At 39.1% G+C, this 20,608-nt stretch overlaps 1 protein-coding gene across 4 annotated transcripts in view; it reads right to left on the bottom strand.

Annotated features, from left to right (window-relative positions):
- The window catches only part of XPO1 (exportin 1), a 321,445-nt gene that overhangs the window by 243,978 nt on the left and 56,859 nt on the right, over positions 1 to 20,608 (bottom strand). For 3 of the 4 annotated variants that reach the window (XM_029593698.1, XM_029593697.1, XM_029593699.1), the window contains exons 3-4: positions 16,153 to 16,254; positions 6,533 to 6,605 (exon numbers count right to left, since the gene is read on the bottom strand). In XM_029593698.1, the coding sequence (XP_029449558.1) occupies positions 6,533 to 6,605; positions 16,153 to 16,254 (175 nt within the window). Of the gene's footprint in view, positions 1 to 6,532; positions 6,606 to 14,075; positions 14,140 to 16,152; positions 16,255 to 20,608 lie in introns of those variants that run through there. The other variant, XM_029593700.1, reaches the window with a different exon arrangement.

Here is a 20,608-nt window from a genome sequence, read left to right as displayed (position 1 = left end):
AGATGTGGGGGGGGGATAGTATTTACGTTGCCTGTAGAAAGGCCGCCTGGCATCTCTACGTGGTGGCCTTCTAGTAGCATGCGTAGCAGAGTCATGTGGAAGTGAGGATAATTGTCGTAAAGTTTCCGTGTGATCTCGTAACTGGGAAACTGCATCCTGCACTTTGGAACCAAACAAATTATCGCCCAGGCAGGGAAGATCGACAAGTTTATCCTGCACCTCTGGTCTTAAATCAGAGGCCTTAAGCCAGGCCCAGCGTCTTGCAGCAATGCCAGATGCAGCAACTAGTGAGGCTGTGTCATAGCTGTTGTAGGCTGCTCTTACCTCGTGTTTCCCCGCATCTAAGTCCTTATTTATAATAGTTTGTGCAGCTTCCTGATACTGTGTGGGTAAGGATGGCACAAACTCCTCCATCTAATTCCAGAGGTTGCTCTGGTATTGGGTCATGTATAAATGGTATGCTGAGATTTTGGAATTCAGCATTGACCCTTGGAACACCTTGCGGCCCATTTGGTCCAGAAATCTATTATCTTTTCCTGGAGGTATTGAGGAATGGGCTCTTGTCCTTCTGAACTTCTTCTGCGCCAATTCCACTACTACGGAGTGGTGGAAGAGCTGAGTTTTTTAGTACCCAGAGGTGGGTTGTACTAGATAAGTTGATTCTATCCGCTTGTTGACTGCAGGAACCGAGCAGGGGTGTTCCCATATACGTTGCTGCAGTTGTAAAAGAATTTCATGAACAGGGATAGCCAGAGAGTGCTTCGGGGGGATCCACAAATTGGAGCACTTCCAAAGTTTGCTGTCTGACATCCTGCTCCGTATGTATCTGGAAAGGAATAGAATCTGCCATTTCCTGAACAAAAAGCGGGAACGAAAAATCCTCTGGAGGTGATTGTTTTGTTGCAGGAGGTGGAGATGGATCTGACATGAAGTCCTCTGATGAGGGGTCGGAGTCAGTGTCAGACCAAGTATCATACAGAGTTATCTGGTGAGGAGGTGTAACTTTGTGAAGAGGAGGTACACCAGAGGGTCCTGGTAAGGGTTCTTCTGGTGAAAGATCCTCAACTTGCTCTCCTTCTGGGCGAGATGGTAAGGAGGATAGTAAGTCATGATATCTTTTGGTTAGAATATCATGTAGTGCCCTTTCTTCTGAAATTGGAAGCTTGGGCAGTGATTGAAGATGTTGAGTCATCGATGGTTTTAGCTTAGTGGATGACTTAGGCCTAGATACCTTTGACTTGTGAAGTGGAGGTATTGTGGGTGCCGTGGTATAGATGGACATCGATTGTGACATCGATGGAATAGTCGATGCTGATGAAGAAAGAAAGGAAAACTGATATAGGAATGGAAAGTGGAGGTATCAATGACATCGAAGAGCTTGGCATCGATGGAATGTCTTTCATCGGGGTAGGCATCAAGAAGGATGAAGGCACCAGTGATGTAATCATCGAAGACTTCATCGGCATCTAGGTAGTTTGTACCATCGACGATGACCGCCGGCATCGACGATGGGTGGCGCCGGAAGTTGCTTCTGCAAAGCCTCCATTACCATCTTCTGGATGAGGACAGTTAAGTCCGGAGTAGTGGATACCGGTAACAGTGTCTATGGTGAAGATGAAGGCATCGTAGATACAGAGGTTTGCGGAGCATCGGCGGATTTATGCCGTTTCGCTGATGATTCTGTCGAGGACGGAATCGACGAGGACGCCGAAGATAGACAATGTCGATGCTTGTGTTTTGGTCTCGGTTCCGAAACTGACCTGGTCGATGACAGACTGGGTCGGTAAGGTAGCGTCCCCGGATCCTTCGACGTGTCGTTTCTTTAGTAGGAGTTTTTTGGTTACTCCTGCGGCAGAGGATTTCGTCAACGTGGATGGTGATGGAATTATTTGTAGTTGAAAAAAATGAGCCATCTTTTCCCGCCGAAAGTTTCCGACCCTTTGGGGTCATTTCTTGACATTGTGAGCATGAAGATATTTCATGCTTTTCTCAGAGGCAGATCACACATTCGAGATGTGGATCTGTTACTAGCATGGTCCGGTTACAAGTAGAAATGTCTTCCCAAAATCCCGTGCTCTCATCAACCAAAAAATATTCTAAATAAACTATCTTTTTAATTTTAATATTTTAAAAAATATATATATATTGGAGAAAGAGGTAAGTTTCATATTTCTAGTGCATGCCTCCACGGCCTTGCGCCTGTTCGTATGATATAATCATTAACTTGCCTCCTTCCCCCTTTTTTTTGTGTGTTATATTATTTATCGTGTGAAAAATATTTTTAAATATAATAATTTTTATCAAACACTTTTGTTATAAAAATCATACTCTCCACTATGCATAGATAAGATGTTGTCACTTATGTTTTTTCTTTCAATTTTTGTAAAGCGACTAAATGCTTATATCCCTATGCTCGTGGAAAGTTGTGTTTCAATTTACATACTGTTTATATGCCCTCTGTCTTAATCAACCCTAAAAAGGATTTTATGAACGCCAAGTTCTCAATATTAGACTGCCATTGTCCCAATATAACTGCTAACGACTTATCTCCCGACACAGCTGCGTTTCGTTCTTCCTTCGTCAGGGGAGTGTGTCCATTCCTATTTTCATTTATTCCTCCGTTAATCCAACAGTCATGGCTCTCTTTGTTCCGGCTGTCCGTTCTCTCCCTCAGGCTTACAAGCTCCGAGTGGCGGCGTTGGTTTTTAGCGTCTTCTCTATGCTTTAAAAGCTAGTCAGCAGATCTCAAATCCTCCAATGGTGTGGATACGTGTTTGCACGCTACGTCATATTCGCCTAACAACTAGTGATTGGTTGTCTCAAAATTAAAGGGCCGCTCGTCCAAAGTAGACACATATCTGTTCTCTTTCTGTCTCAAATTAGACTCGCCCACTCCACTTCTTCGTTTAATCCTTTTGGTACTACTGTATTTAATTTGAAAATCCATTGCTGTTCAATGTAATTCAATTTCTTCTTTTCATCTCCACCTTCGACCTTATCTATGACTGTCCATCTAAGTTGATCGAACTTATGATCCCGTTCTATGCAGTGCTGCACCATTGGTGCTTCCACAGTTCTCGTGTTTATTTTCGATCTATGTTCTATCAATCGTGTCCTTATAACTCTAGATGTCCTACCCACATAGTTTTTAGGGCATGAACATTGAATCAAATAAATCACGTTTTTTGATGTGCAGTCAGTGTCTCTACTCCTCTTTATACAGTATCCTGTAACAGGATCTATCCATTCATTGCCTTCAATAGTAGTATTGCACATATCACAACGCTGGCATGCCTTATGATTACCTCCTGGCAATCTCTCTTCCAATTGTCTGTTGACATCTGAATGGAGGCAAGTTAATGATTATATCATACGAACAGGCGCAAGGCCGTGGAGGCATGCACTAGAAATATGAAACTTACCTCTTTCTCAAATATATATTTTTTTTTAAAAATATTAAAATTAAAAAGATAGTTTATTTAGAATATTTTTTGGTTGATGAGAGCACGGGATTTTGGGAAGACATTTATATATTTTTGATTTCTCATCACAAGCGGAGAGGGACATTGACCGGTTACAAGTAGGACATTTCTTGAAACCGGATGCCATGTTGGCATCGACGGCCATCTATGAGAATCTCAAAGCAAAATTATCAATGAGAATGAGAAATCTATGCTATTTTTTGTCACCGTCTGGTGACAAAAGTGAAGTAAGACCCGATGTGGGAGAAAATTTTAAGGTGACTTTTTCAGTCAAAATTGTGAGAAGTCTCACAGGGCTCCGGTAACCGCGATACTGATGGCAGCACGGAAAAACAAAGACTGGAGTAAGACCCCTGTGGCAGAGAATATCATGGTATGCTGGGCATGCTCAGTAGCCTCAGGCTGCCAGTCAAATGTTTCTAGAAACTTTGACAGAAATTTTCCCGCGATAGGGCTCAGTCAGTGACGTCACCCATATGTGAGGACTAGCATCCTGCTTGTCCTGGGATAATAACCCATACACCTAGAATAGTCTGGCTGAAGAGGAAAAACTGTTTATCTTATCTTCAAAATGTGAAAAAGAAATTAATCTTGAGAATAAAAATAGAAATAAGACCAAAAATAAACAGATTAACAGGCTAATACAGTACACTGTTAACCCGCATTTGGACGCGCATTTGATGCGCTAGCTTTACCCCTTATTCAGTAAGGGGTAATAGCGCCCCGAACCCCCCCCCCCCCCCCCCCCCACGAAACTAATAGCGCCCGCAACATGCATGTTGATGGCCCTATTAGTTATGCCCGCGCGATTCAGAAAGTAAAATGTGCAGCCAAGCCGCACATTTTACTTTCAGAAATTAGCGCCTACCCAAAAGGTAGGCGTTAATTTCTCTCTGCACCGGGAAAGTGCACAGAAAAGCAGTAAAAAATGCTTTTCTGTACACCCTCCGACTTAATATCATGGCAATATTAAGTCAGAGGTCCCAAAAGTTACAAATAGTTAAAAATTTAAAAAAAAAAAGCATTTAAAATGGGCCTGCGGCTTGAAAACTGGACGCTCAATTTTGCCGGTGTCCGGTTTCCGAACCCATGTCTGTCAGCGGGTTTGAGAATGGACGCTGGCAAAAATCGAGCATCAGCTGTCAAACTCGCTGACAGCTGCCACTCCTGTCCAAAAAGAGGCACTAGGGACGCACTAGTGTCCCTAGTGCCTCTTTTTACCGCGAGCCCTAATTTAAATAAATTAATTTACTGAATCGCGCACACACGCTCTCCCACGATTTTTACTGTATCGGCCTGTAAGTTTGTATTTTGAGAAATACAGCTAGTAGTGCTACTTTAAGGAGTATTCAGAACAGAACTGAGCTATCAGAGCGCAGTTGTACATGAAAACTTTGCCATCACATTTATCCCTAAGCAGCTATCATTTTTTAATTCATCTCAAATTTTTTTTTTTTAACCACACACTATTTGATGCTTCCAGTAGAGCACTGGACATGGGATCAGGCCACACTAGATAGGGAAGCATGTCTAAAAAGAGAGGGAGAAAAATTCAAAGACCTTGAGAAGGGAAGGGAGAGAATGCAGTGGAACTACAGCTTAGAAGCATGAATACAGAAGAAAGCTTAAAGAAAGTCACTATTTTGCTCTCTTATAATGTTACTGGCTCCCTGCTGGTTTTCACTAATCAATTCCCAAAAGGTAGCAGCATCAAGTGCCATAGGACCTGCCAAATCATTCTTAATGGATTTTGTAAAACTGTTCTTATATCAAGTTTATTAGTAATTAGGATTGATACAAGTTTTGCTAAAGATTTTTATTTGATATCACATAAATGATTGATTATTCAACAGAAAATGGAATTTGGAGATACTATTTGTACATATGGCTAACAGGGAAGGCACCAACAGATTACAATTAATTGAATATTTTCCAATTAGGATTAAAGATGATAAATAAAGCAGCACTCAAGTTTAGTCAGCTGCTATTTATTGCAGTAGTTCCCAAACCTGTCCTTGTAATCCCATAGGCAGTTTTCAGGATATGCACAAGATATGATTGTTGATGCATTCAGTTTAACTCAGTGCTGCCATCTGCTTACTTGGCATATAGCAATGCTAACAAGGGGAGCTCAGCACATTAGAGCAGACTGTGAAGCCAGAGGAAAGCAGAGATACGGTGGACAGGAAGGTCAAGCTTCACTAGCAGAGATGACTCCAGCACTGGTGACAGCAGCTGCCGTGTTGATAGGGAGGCCAGGCCCTACCAGCAGAGAAAGCAGAGGCGCTAGAGGAACAAAGCCGCATAGCTGGTTAAGTAGGCAGGTCTGGCCCCACCAGCAGAGAAATGCAGTTGCCAATACTGAGGTAGAAGGAAATGTGATCACAATGGTGGGAAAGAAAAAAAGAGGAGGGTCAGGAAAGAACACAGAAGAATGTGGGCCTCTCCATGCATTACCCTATCTATTCTCCAATGCAGCCACCCCCAGCCATTAAATCATAGGTAGAGATGTATTAAGAGTTGAGAGTCCCTTTAGAGGTCAGTGCATGAACAGAAGAGTTCACATATGTGCATACACACAAACACGTGCACATACTGGCTTTCCAGCACGTGTGCTGCTATCTTTTGGGAATTGACTAGTGAAAATCAGCAGGGAGCCAGTAACATTACAAGAGAGCACACACACATACACACACACGTGTGTAAACACACACAGAGTAGGAATCCAGTATCAGTATATGCAAATCTCATATTTATTCACTATGGACACTGACTAGCTATGGGGTCATGGAAACAGATTTGGTAACCACTGATTTAATGTTTTCACTGGGGATCCAGTAGGGAAGATAAGCATCATTACTGCTGTATTTGGAAATAAATGGCCAAACAAGACTCAATCTTAGAGGAATTTATAAGTCCTAGGCAAATGTGCAGATGACTTACTGACTTGTGTGCTTCTGTGTATATATCACATCTAGTTAAAGAAAATTACAAATTTTACTATTCCAAGTACAACATACATTAATTGTAAATAACTTCAAATATTCTACCTTCACACTGGTTTCTTGGAAGAATCTTCCATCTTGTTTTTATCACAGTTTCCAATATTTGTAGTCCATAATACTGCAATTTGAAAACAGTAGTATGTGAGCATATTATTGTACTTCTAGACTAACCAAAAAAAACACTTTCAGGAATTGCAGTCAAACAAAAATCATTCATACATTACAGCTACGATTTTAAACAAAAATCTAACACATGTAATTACAAATAAATTAAAAAGTTATATCATCCCAGTTATTTAGACTTTCATGCATTTCTCCTCGCTTTACAATACACTGACTATAAAGTCTTATTTGATCATGCTCACACCAGGAAAAGAAAAAAACAAGCAAAAAATGTTTTGTTAATAGCCAAAGGGGATATCTATACCCCTAGCAGCCAAATTTGAATGCACAAATCAAGATGACTGCTTATTTAAGTGCCTAAAAGGCAACCAGACTAAGAATTTAGAAGTTGGAATGGTATCATAGTTTCCTTCCATCTCTCTAGGTGTTGGAAGCTCCTGCCTTAGTATTATATACACACATTTTAAAATTAAAAAAGTGATCTTATACTACACTATTGGATTTAAGGAATAGCAAGACAATACCATTTCATTTTAAAATCCCAAACCTGCATCATCTAGTTCTATTAACTTAGAAGATGAACTTTTATGCTCAGTTAAAAAGCAGAAACAATTAAAAACATGTTTACCTTTCAGGTATTTTCAGAAACAAACAAAAATCAATACAAAAAAACTTCTAGAAACCAATCTTCCCACACTTGTGCTTCATTAACAGATAATTCACTGTTTGTGTCATTTAAATATATCACAGATATATCACTGAAGACGGATGATAGCTCATAATATCACACAGTTGCCAAGTGGACCAGTTTCTGAAGGAAGAGTTTAGATAAGTCCCAGCTTTTTTTATTTTTTTTTTTAAACATGCCTAATGCATTTTAATACTTGCAGTGCTAAATTCAAATGAAAGATGCAAGACTGCAAACACAATACACTGGCATTTGTGTTCAAGATCAAGGGTCCCTCTCAATAACTGGGTCTCTTGGCAGTTCTGCAGTTAGGCTTGAAGTAGAACCAAACCAAAAATTACTATTTACGACACACATGCAGAAAATTGACTTATAAGCATGTAGTGCACGTTTTATAATTGTTTCCTCTTAAGAAAGACAGTCCAGAAATACTAAAAGCTTTATCTAATTACCAGTACAATTATAAACATGTATACAGACAGCTCAAAAGGATGCAAAGTCCACTATATACTTTGTAAAGATATTTGCTGACACACCAACCAAAATACACTATGCATACATAACTAAGGAAATTAATTTACTTTGTAAAAAAAAAAAAAAAAAACCAAACCAACCATTATATTCTGCGACTCTTAGCTTTCTAAGCATTGAATGAATTCTTGGAAGAAACTTCTTACAAAGCCATTTGCTCAGTGAGGGTTCATTCCTATCATGAAATGCACAAAACTAACTCATCTCGAGACATTATCCCAAGAGAAGCCAAACAAGAAAAATAACAGACAGAATTAAGCTTTGTATTTTCAATTGCTAGGAAAGCCTGACCTGGATAATTAGATTGGGCTAGGCGAACCAAAACTTTAAAAATAAATAAATAAATAAATAAATAAATAAATAGATAGATAGATAAAAGTCAGTGTGTAAGCAAATCATAGGGCCAATACCTGAAAAGTAATTCAATGTGTTACAGCAGTACATGCTCAAAATTCAACTAAGAATAAGAGTTCATCTTCAAAAAGGTTAGTTATTATACAATTTTCAACCACAGGGATCATACAATTTTTTCACACTTTAACAATAAACAATGTAACTAGTCCCAAGCTACATTGTAGGATAACAGTTTTTGCCGTTTTCTTTTAAATTTGTAATTACAGATTTGCTATGTGCACTCAGCATGTTTTGCTTTGTAAAATTTTACATAAGCAGAATATTAACTAGATTTACAACATATACAAAATTGTGCACAATTAGAAATAAGTTAATGGAGTTGAATCCCCTTACATTCTGCTCAGATTAAAAAAACACCTTGTGCCTTGTATATCTATTGAGTGCTTATCCAAAAGAAGCCATACTGAATATTGGTATTCTGATAGCTAAAATTACTAATTTTTGATTGCTGCTTTGGGTTTTTATGATTTCACTTCTGGTCTAACTTTGGTTTAAAGATCTGTCTCTACCAAGTGCATTACAGTACTAAAATGCCTGGCTTGCAGGAAGAAGGAAACTTTCTGTTTTAAGAAGTAGGGCCCTTCCAGTCACCTCACTTCCTGCTTTTCCTATATAGCTTGTGGAGCAGTGGTCTAATTCTTGCACCTTTAACCAACTAATAATCTCTAAATGGACTTTTTGAGATTGCCTTAAATCTTAACCCTGGCTCTTCGATAGTCAAACCAAATCCAACTAGTGTTAGATCAGAGAAAGGTATTACAGTTATAAAGCAATGAATCTTAGCATTTTTAGCTTCTTACCTCAAATGGTAATTAAAGTAGTTCTTGAAATATTACATTTCTCCTACTTAGTCACACTGCCCATTTTCATATATATGACTTTTAGAAGGCCGAGACCTTTTGCTCAGTTAAAGTGGCTTACTCTCATCTTGCCTAAAAATCCACCTTTTGAGGAAGCTTTTAAATCCTAAAACTACTTCCTGTTTTAATCAGTTCCTATTAAAAGTTCCTGAAACCTTGTTTATCTTGACTGTAAGCTCCACAGAATGAGGACCATCTCTGTGCGTTTGTGTAGCACTATATAAATATGATAGTAGTAGTAGATGTAAAAGTATCTGTGCCTTATTGCAAATGTTAATTTCATAGGAAAATAAAAAAGTCAGTTATACCCATTTGCCTGGGCACAATCTACATCAGTCAAAAGGGAAAATTGGTTCTTATCTGCTAATTTTCAGGCCGATACAGTAAAGTGTGGCCGCGGTTACCCTGCTTCTAACCCACTTTCTACTCACAATTTGGCATGTGCAACAATCACCATTAGCTCACGTTGTCAACGGGCAGCCACTCTCATTTGGTTGGAACTGCCCGATACTTGTGCGTCGCTGTGTGGCTTTGCAAAATATTGATGACTTGTCTTGCATATTCTATCACTCAGTACTGACTGGACTGATGGACAGTACAGGTCATATGGAATACAATGGAGGGGGTCCCATCAAAATTAGTGGGGAGGAGTAGGGGAGGTGCACAAATGCATTGGCCCCCAGGCACCAGAGACCCTCGTTACACTACTGCTGCCTTGAGAGCAAAGTAATCTTACGACTTTGACACATCACGATATGTTCAATCACCCCTTAGTCACAAAAGTGGTAACCCCCTCCAGAGCATGACATAATTTATGGAAAGTCCCTTAATAACAAACTCAAGAAGAAATAAAGGTACTTCCTTGAGAGGAGACCAGGAAAGTCTGGAGGAGCTAGCCAACCCAAAGGGAGATAGGGGTAGGGCATGAGGGAGCCAGAACCACTGGCTATCAAATACCTCTGCAGGTCAAGGGCTCCAGCAAGAAAAGGACCACTGACCCTCTACATGCCCCTACTCTACCAGGGGGATGGTCCCAATCCAGGACATAACATAAGATATACCATACTGGGTCAGAGCAAGGGTCCATCAACCCCAGCATCCTGTTTCCAATAGTGGCCAATCCCAGTCACAAGTACCTGGCAAGTACCCAAACAAATAGATCTCAAGCTACTATTGCATATTGATTAATAGCAGTTTATGGATCTTTCATCTAGGAACTTATCCAAACCTTTTTTAAACCCAGTTTCACTAACTGCTGTAACCACATACTCTAGCAATGAATTACAGAGCTTAACTATGCGCTGAGTGAAAAAGAATTTTCTTCAATTTGTTTTAAATGAGCTACTTGCTAACGTCATGGAGTGGCCCCTAGTCCTATTATCTGAGAGAGTAAATAACCATTTACATTAACTTGTTCAACTCCTTTCATGATTTTGTAGACCTCTATCATATCCCCCTCAGTTTTCTTTTCTTTAGCCTTTCCACATAGGGGAGCCGTTCCATGCCCTTTATTTTAGTCCCCCTTCCGTGCACTCTCTCCAGTACAACTATATCTTTTTTGAGATACGGTGACCAGAATTGCACACAGTATTTTAGGTGTGGTCTTACCATGGAGCGATACAGAGGCATTATGGACATCCATCATTTTATTTGCCATTCCCTTCTTAATTCCTAACATTGTTTGCTTTTTTGACTGCCACAGCACACGGAGCTGACCATTTTGATGTATTATCCACTATGATGCCTAGATCTCTTTCATAGGTGGTAACTCCAAAGATAGAACCTAACATTGTGTAACTACAGCAAGAGTTATTTTTCCCTATATGCATCACCTTGCATTTGTCCACATTAAATTTCATCTGCCATTTGGAAGCCCAATCTTCCAATCTCACAAGGTCCTCCTGCAATTTATTACAATCCACTTGAGATTTAACTACTCTGCATAATTTTGTGTCATCCGCAAATTTGATCACCTCACTTATCGTACCCCTTTCCAGATCATTTATAAATATATTAAAAAGCACCAGTCCAACTACAGATCCCTGAGGCACTCCACTGTTTACTTTTTTCCATTGTTGAAACAGACCATTTAATCCTACTCTCTGTTTCCTGTCTTTTAACCCATCTGCAATCCACAAAAGGACATCGCCACCTATCCCATGACTTTTTAGTTTTCTTAAGAGTCTCTCATGATGGACTTTGTCAAAGCCTTCTGAAAATCCAAAATTCACCACATCTACCAGTTCACCATTGTCCACATATTTATTCACCCCATCAAAAAAGATGTAGAAGATTTGTGAGGCAAGACTTCCACTGGGTAAATCCATGCTGGCTGTGCCCCATTAAACCATGTCTATCTAAATGTTTTGTGATTTTATTCTTTATAATAGTTTCCATGATTTTTCCCGGCACTGAAGTCAGGCTCACCAGTCTGTAGTTTTCCGAATCACCCCTGGAGCTCTTTTTAAATCTCAGGGTTACATTAGCCACCTTCCAGTCTTCAGGTACAATGGATGATTTTAATGATAGGTTACAAATTAATTGAAATAGGTCTGAAATTTCAATTTTTAGTTCTTTCAGAACCCTGGGGTTTATACCATCCGGTCCAGGTGATTTACTGCTCTTCAGTTTGTCAATCTGGCCTACCATATATTCCAGGTTCACCATGATTTGGTTCAGTTCATCTGAATCATCACCCTTGAAAACAGTCTCCAGAATGGGTATCTCCTGAACATCCTCTTCAATGAACACCAAAGCAAGATATTAGTTTAGTCTTTCCACGATGGCCTTATCCTCCCTAAGTGCCCCTTTAAACCCTCAATCATCTAATGGTCCAACTCCCTTGCAGGCTTTCTGCTTTAGATATATTTTTAAAAGTTTATTAGATTTTGCATCTACGGCCAATTTCTTATCAAATTCTCTCTTAGCCTGTCTTATCAATGTCTTACATTTAACTTGCCAATCCAAATACTTCATCCTATTTTCTTATGATGGATCCTTCTTCCAATTTTTGAATAAAGATCTTTTGTCACCTCACTTTTTAGCCATGCCAGTAATCATTTTGACTTTTCTTCCACCTTCCTTAACACGTGAAATACATCTGGACTGTGCTTCTAAGATGGTATTTTTATTATAGACACACTCAACTTTGGTATCTGCATTTTTTTTTTTTTAAAACTTCTCTCATTTTATCAAAGTTTCCCTTTTGAAAGTTTAGTGCTAGAGCTGTGGATTTACTTACTGTCCCCCCTTCCAGTCACTATTGCCAAGCGCCCCCCCCCCCCCCCAGTTATCTCTCTCACCAAATACTGCGCTCCACTGAGAATTAGATCTAAAATTGCTCTCTCTCGTCGGTTCCTAAACCAATTGCTCCATAAAATTGTCATTTATTTCATCCAGGAACTTTCTCTCTCTAGCATGTCCTGCTGTTTCACTTACCCAGTCAATATTGGGGTAACAAAATCTCCCATTATTACTGCACTACCAATTTGGTTAGCTTCCCTGATTTCTCTTAGCATTTCACTGTCTCATCATGTTGGCCAGGTGGACGGTAGTATAATCCTATCGCTGTACTCTTCCCCAACATAAGGGATTTCTACACATAAAAGTTCGATTGTGCATTTAGTCTCCTGTTTGACTTTATGCCATCCTGGACATAAAGCGCCACCCCACCACAAAGTTGCTCCTCTCTATTACTGCGATATAATTTATACCCTGGTATAGCACTATCCCATTGGTTATCCTCTTTATACCATGTCTCTGAGATGCAAATTAAGTCTGTGCCTTCACTCACTGCTATATACTCTAACTCACCCATCTTATTTCTTAAGACTTCTGGCATTAGCATGCAAACATTTTAAAGTGTGTTTTTTGTTTGTATAAACATTCTGCTTTTCAGTTGACAGGGATTAACTGGAATCTTTTAGCTCAGGTGAGTCTAATTATATGCACTTGGACTACTTTTCTTATCATTGGAATCTCTCGGTTGAGATGACCTAATTCTAATGCTTCATTAGTATCCTAACACCCTTGGAAGCAATACAGACTTCTAATCTGACTGCAGGTGTAGTACCTCTACCATCTGCTGGAGACAAAGAATACTGAGTGACTGCAGGTAGTACATTTATATACCAGCAGTACAGGAAAGCTTTTCTTCTGTCTCCATCTGCTAGTAGGGGAGAAAACCCCACTTGTCTGGACTTATCTGCAGAATGATAGGAAAACAGTTTCCTTATTTATCTCAACAAGAACTACTTGATCACAATGAAAAAAGCTCAAAATTATTTCCTCGTCATTGTAACAGGTGAAATAACTAGCATTTTGTCACAGAATTCTCTATCTACATAAAATCTGAACCCAGTTTATATATTTTATGTTGTAAAGTACCTTCACCATGTTGGTATAACACTCAACATTTGAACAATAAAATATGAAATAGGCTATGCTATATCTGTGTGTCTTGGGCAAGTACTTGAGAAATGCTTAAAAACTCTACAACATATCCCCACAAGGCTTTACTGCGATTATTAATTTTTTAATCATTTTAGAATGCTTGCTCCTAACTGTGCCATTAGGCTGGTATATGAGGAAGATCTTTTGACAAATAATCACATTTCTTGGTGTCTTCCTACAGTTTTGTAAGAAAATGTTGACTAGAATAAATTAAATGAAGAAAATCTAAAAATATTAACTAATTTTAAGTATTCTCAATGCAGCCTTCCAAAAAATTAATCCATCCCAATATTCTTCTAATATTTTGTGCTTTGAAACTTATATGAATCCACTGCTGAGTTATGAAGATGAGGGACAGATAACAGCAAAGACTGAAAATAAAATTCATGAAATGATCCCCATGGCAGAAATTTCTACCATACCCTTTATTTCTATGCACCGAATCCCCGATCCCTCCCACCTCCCAAGAAACAAACAATTGATGAACAGAATTCAGTTAAAGGGAATCAAAAGGGTAGACCTTGTGGAGGCCTGCCGTCAAAGCCTAGCTGTGTCAGTTGCACAGGAAGACACCCCTTTTCTTCCTATTACAAGCAATCAACATAATGGAACATCATGATTAATATCAGGTAGTGTTAACAGCTTTAAAGAAAAAAAAAAAAAAAAAAAAAGATTGCATAAAAGCCAAATGTAATAGTGCATAAATTTAGCACCAAATCATTTGCAATTTATGTAAAGTGAAGAATTCTTTACCTGTTGCTTTCTTTCTGTTCCTCTAATCATCTCATTTTTCACAAGACAAATTTGAGTTTTTAAAAATACTGTTGATAAATCAACTTAAACATTAGTAATGTCTGTCAGTATAAAAAGCAAAAATTTTCCAGGCAAGCAAACAGGCAAACACTGGTACTTAAGGTTAGCACTTTGAGGAAGTTCTGAACATTTTCCCTACTTACACTGCAAAAATACAGATAAAGTTTCAGAATATTGTCCTAAAGTTCAGAAGGAAATTTGAGCATGGCCATAAAAAAATGAAAGTGTGGTTGTCTTATATTATACAGTATGGTCCCATATTTTTATTCTGAATGCTTTAAAAAAAAAAAAAAAGTTAGACTTTTTAAAGTCATCCTAGGCCAAGATTCAATCCTTTCCAGCTACCACTTTGCTTGCTCACAAGGGACTTACAAGTTGTAGAAAAAAAAAAAAAAGGCTGAAATATCCAAATATTCAGCCATCTCATACCTCAGAGAAACATGCCAGCCAGAAAAGTTTGAATTAATCCCATTTTGCTAAATGTTTAAAATACCTAATCAGTTTTTTGTCTAAAAATAAAAAGGTAAAGGAATCCCTAGTGGCAACAGGATGGTAATGAGGCACTGTTGTAACCCATACAGAACAGTGATTCAGACCAAAACAATAAAATGACTGCACTATGCTTCCAAAAAGGGCAGTGGAGTGGCCTGTATGAAGTGGTGGTTACAACCCTAAACTGGGCAGACTAGATGAGCTATTTTGGTCAATTGCCATCATTTGTTATGCTGTTGCAATCCGGTCCCAAATACTAGCAAGAATGCACTTCAAAACCCCAATTCAGTCAACATGAACAGGGTTTTCTAACACTACACACACAACTCCGGAAGTTTTTTTTGTGTTGGATTGGCATCAGGTATTCATCATATTTTCTTCAGTCATTAGTATGCAATACATTTAAAGTGCACACTGGTATTTCAATAGTCCACTATTCTTAAAAATATAGACACACACATATGGAAGAAGCAGGCACAGAAAGTAAAGGGGAAAGTAGTAACTGCAGAAAAATATGAAGTATGACATGCCAAGTGTATCAAGAGTGTTCCTCAGTTTAACAGAATAGAAAGCCAATTATAAATCAGTCCCCAAAGTCTTCAGCAATCTGGTATTTGTACCAGAAATGGCGGGTTCCCTGATGCTACAGTATTCATGTTAGAATCCATATGGAAAAAGCCACTAATGTTCCAGGTTGAATACTGGTGCATTTAGTACTATGAAAATGTTAAGCTTGATCTGACAATTCCTCAATGCAGTCAGTATGTGACAAGCTGTATATGTATATGCCCGAGCAAAAGATACTATCTTTCTATAAAGCAGTCAAAATTTACAAATGCCACAAACACAGCTTATGCATGTAAGTGTATTTACACTTGTAAACAAACTGTAACCTCGATGCAATCTGAAAACTTGGAATAGCAGTGCAAAAATAAGTATTTAACGTGTATCTATGAATTCAAAACCAAAATTCATTCAATCGCTGGATCTTAAACTTCATCCCCAAATAATTACATTTTTGTCAATTTATAGCACTAAATATAATAGCCTAATTTTAAATTTAAAAATTGAATATTTATAATTCAACTTTTTCAATGCAGATACTGTCTTTTTCAAGATGTAGCAAGAATTAAATGCTATGCCCATTTACAATTTTTAGTAGCTTGGATAAAAACAATTTAAAAAAATCTATTTTGAAACAAAAGCTGAAGCTCAAATATTAGATACCTTCCTCAAAGTTTCTGAACAGAACAAAGTGGGAAATGTCACTTTCAAAACTACCACTTGCTTACTTTGGTGTTCATATTCTGTGAGAACTCCAAAATCGTGTCAACGCGTGTCCAAGCATCAGGATGTTCCTTTAAGTGAGTCAATACCTCTTGTGCCATTCTTTGCTAAAAACAGAACACAACACACGCAACACTGCACATTAACTGTCAAAGAAAAGTCACCAGATTTTTGGGTATACTTTACAAAAGAAAGTGAAAACAGTATACTGCTAATCAGTCTCAATCATATATTTGGAGATTGTGGTGCTGACACATTAACTATGCATGACAGGATTCTGTATTTCTTGGTTGCTATCATGTCATACCCCCATCTGCACAAAGGCATATGCTGCCGACAAAGATCTTAGCTAAATCGTATGCTCTTGAATGTTTTTACCATACGACTTAGAAGCAGTCATGACAACTAGCACACATCTGCCAAGTTAGGATTTGTTCATTAAAATCCTCCCACACAATTAAAATAAAGCAGAGACTAATTCATGGTCTGAACTGAAGTTTGTTCTACTATATATGGGATTTAAACTTGAATATAAAAGCCCTTATTGACTTAACAAGCTTTAGGGATAAAAAGGGGGCATGTGCTTTACAAAGTCTAGATTTTGTTATAACCAATGCTTGATTTATGTTTCAAATTATCCAAAGATACCCTGTAGACCCTCACATTCATGACATGCAAGTACTTAAGAACTCGGTACAGTACAGCACAGCTCAAGAAAAGTGATGGATGCTATTTAGAAGGAAAAACAAAACACACAATACACACACAAAGCATTCTGACACTACTGATCTGCAAGTGTTAGAAACTTTCTAATCATCTGAGTATACTTATTCTGAGTATACTTATACTTCATTACTAGCAATCTTCAAGACCAAATGCAAGTGATAGTCTTTAACTGCAAGTGCAGCTGCTTCATCGCATGCTCAACCCTCTTCCCCACTGCTTTATTTATGGTCAAATATTTTTAATTGAATAGTAAGTAAACAAAACAGTAAAGATTTTTTGCCTACACTATGCCAACAGCAGAACATTTCATTATGTTGAACAATGAATACATGAGCACCTCCTTCCCACCCACCCACCCCCACCCCGTCAGCATATCTACAAGTAGCTCTTTATATTATCAAGGAAAGCTAGAATTAGGAACATTCAATAAGTAAGACACTTCAGCTGGAATCATTAAGAGCTGGCTACAGGATCTGTTAGGTAAGCTGCCAATATAAGCTGCCCAGATGTGTAAAAATTCAGATTTCCTTTTCAGAGAGGCCAATTTCGCTCCCATTTTTTTCAAGCAGCAGTGTATGTAGTAAGTTTCTCCAAACAGTAAAGCTTAGGGCTGTGAAGACATCCAATACTGCAGAATTTTCTTACCCAGTAAAAAACTTTTGGTAAACCACAATTGTGTGTATTCTTTTTACCAGATGAGAAAGAAGAAAAATCATCAAATACCACCAAGGTTGGTAAATTGGAATCTGGGCAACCATTATCCACCCTCCCCCCCCCCCCCTCCCCACCCCATGAAAAGTCAATACTCTCCACCAAAACGATTGGGTGATAGGATAGTTCAAGGTGGTATGCCTCAGAGCTCCAAGAGCCACTGTACATTTCAAAATGACAGACTAAAAAGCTTGGTGTTGTGAATTTTAACTTATTAAGAATTTATATTGTAATTCATGTAATTGTATATTTTTGGATTTCGTATTAATTTGTAAGAAACATTCAGAGAAGCATTTAAAAGACAACATTTTTAAATCATGTTGCCATTTATCCAATAAAGTCTGATAATTAAACAGGATCTTTGAAGTCATCAAAAATTTTTGAAGGTTGGAAAGTGAGAATCAGACTGGTTCCTGCATGTCAAGTATCTCCAGAATGAGGGACAAAAGTATTCAACAACTTGACTATGGACTTAATGTCAGATTTGTAAAGAACCAAACAAAATCAGTAGGTTCCAGTTGATATTTCTCCTGTAACTGGTAAAAGGAAAAACATGCACCATGGTCACCCAATAACTGAGTCATCAACACCTTCCTATTCCAGTGTCAAAAAATAGCCAAATTAAATCCTGGAAGAAAATAACTGTTTTCTAGAATTGGTAAAGAAGGAGAAATAGTGGGAAAGTTGTTAACCATAGCATAACCACTGCCAGGTCTTAACGGGTAGAACCATCAATACACTTTGGGGTGAATTTTAAAAGCAATGCTCTTGTTAAAAGGCCCATAAATGCGAGTATATGGGCCACATGTGAGCAATGCAATCCACAAATTTCATACATACATGCAAATGCAAAAAATAAAAAAGAAGAATGGGGGTGCAGGGTCAAAATTGACATATTTTAAATCTCATATTTTAAATCTGGCAGCCACAGCATGCTGTTAGCTGCACATGTTTACTTCTGTTCTCAATGAGGTGGAAGTCAGCTTGCTTCGGCATAAGATGACAGGGTAAGGAGTCTGGGTCAATTGGTGGGGGAAGGGGTGCAGGCTGAAGAACCAGAGGAGTCTTGACGACCTAGACGGACTAGACAAACTGGTGGACTAATTGGTAAAAACTGGGAATGTCCTGCACACAAGCATGTTTTAAAACCCACCTACCTGCATGCAAAGTCCTAAGGAAGATACTCGAGCAAATGTATTTTGTGTAACTGTTTAAAATTAGGAGTACAGTAGACTTTTTAAATCATATGCGTGCATGATTTAAAATTTCAGCGTATGTGTGCTCACGTGCCAATACGTGTTCATACGTGGGCACCCATACGCTTGTTTTAAAGCTACTGTCTTAAGTCTATAAAAGGGGCGGGAAGTTGATTGGAAGTAGTATGCAGTGCATAACGCAATAAATAAGGAGACATCAGCTCAGCCTCTATGGAAGTAGTAGTGTGAAATTCAGTAGAAAGAAGCCAATCCCCCACATGACTTAAATTTGCAGCTTTGTTATAATATTAGGTATAAATTACACAGATTAGGAAAACCCAAGCCTCATCATGCCCTGATACGTGGTTTTTCGCCAGTCCAAAAAAAAAAGACCTCCTAAACTTAAAATGACCATCTGTAGATCTAGCTGAATAAATAGGCAGGACAGAAAACAAACACACTTAGGCAGTAGGATCATTTTAAACAAGTGAATATTTCCCTTTAGAGACAGCAGAACGGCAGCAATGTCCGCTCGGTAACTTATAAAAGAGAAAAGATATAAGAAAATTATTCCTCACCTGCTAATTTTCGTTCCTGTAGTACCATGGTTCAGTCCAGACAGTGGGTTATGTTCCCCATCCAGCAGATGGAGTCAGAATAAAAACTCGAGAGGGGGCACTATATAAGCCCCTCCCCTTTCCTCAATCTTCAGTAAACTAGACTAGCAAAGCCAACAAGAGAGGAGATAGAGGGATCAAGTAAAGAGAAGCCCGAAAACAAGGCCAAAAAAGTGAAATTTGACTAAACATTACCCCAGAGGGAACTTGCCAACAGAACGTGAACCATAACTAACACTGGAAAAAAATCCCAGGAAACAGAGAGAAATAGCAGAAAGACTGACCTTCGAGCGGAGTCAACAATCCCAACTGAGAAGAGAAAAACCCCGTAAAATACAAGGAGGGTGTCTGGACTGATCCATGGTACTACAGGAACGAAAATTAGCAGGTGAGGAATAATTTTCTTTTCCCTGTACGTACCAGGATCAGTCCAGACGGTGGGATGTACCAAAGCTTCCCTTACTATGGGTGGGCCACAGACAGCCCCGCTCAAAGGACTCTATCCCCAAAAGAATCCAAACCTGGCGCCCGGACATCTAAACGATAGTGGCGCGCGAAGGTGTGGAGAGACGTCCACGTGGCCGCCCTGCAGATCTCCTGGGGAGATACCGAAGAACTTTCCGCCCAGGAAGTCGCCTGGGACCGAAGTGAATGTGCCCGAACAGAAATTGGAGGGATTTTCCCGGCCCCAAGATATGCGGCTGAGATCGCCCCTTTGAGCCAACAGGCAACAGTTGCTTTGGAGGCCAGATGACCCTTCCGAGGACCAGACCAGAGTACGAATAAGTGGTCCGAGAGACGAAACTCGTTAGTGACCGATAGATATTGAAGGAGACACCTTCTGACATCAAGCTTGTGGAGTTCCCTGGGTTCCGTCGAAGCGAAGGAAAGCAAATCGACAGATTGGTTAATATGGAAGGCTGAGACTACCTTTGGTATGAACGACGGGACCGTGCGTAAAGAGACTCCTTTGTCAGTAAAGCGAAGATATGGCTCCCGACAAGACAACGCCTGAAGCTCCGAAATACGACGGGCCGAACAGATAGCCACTAGAAATATTGTCTTGAGGGTGAGATCCTTGATAGAAGCCGACCTAAGAGGCTCGAAAGGCAGCCCGCTCAGTATACGAAGTACTAAGTTAAGATTCCAAGACGGACAAGGCGGCCTCAAGGGTGACTTCAGGTGTCTAGCACCTTGCAGAAAACGTACAA

This window comes from Rhinatrema bivittatum, chromosome 3, assembly GCF_901001135.1.
Source record: "Rhinatrema bivittatum chromosome 3, aRhiBiv1.1, whole genome shotgun sequence".
Taxonomy (NCBI): domain Eukaryota; kingdom Metazoa; phylum Chordata; class Amphibia; order Gymnophiona; family Rhinatrematidae; genus Rhinatrema; species Rhinatrema bivittatum.
Note: the sequence above shows the minus strand (reverse complement) of the source record. Positions and strands in the feature narration are given on the sequence as shown.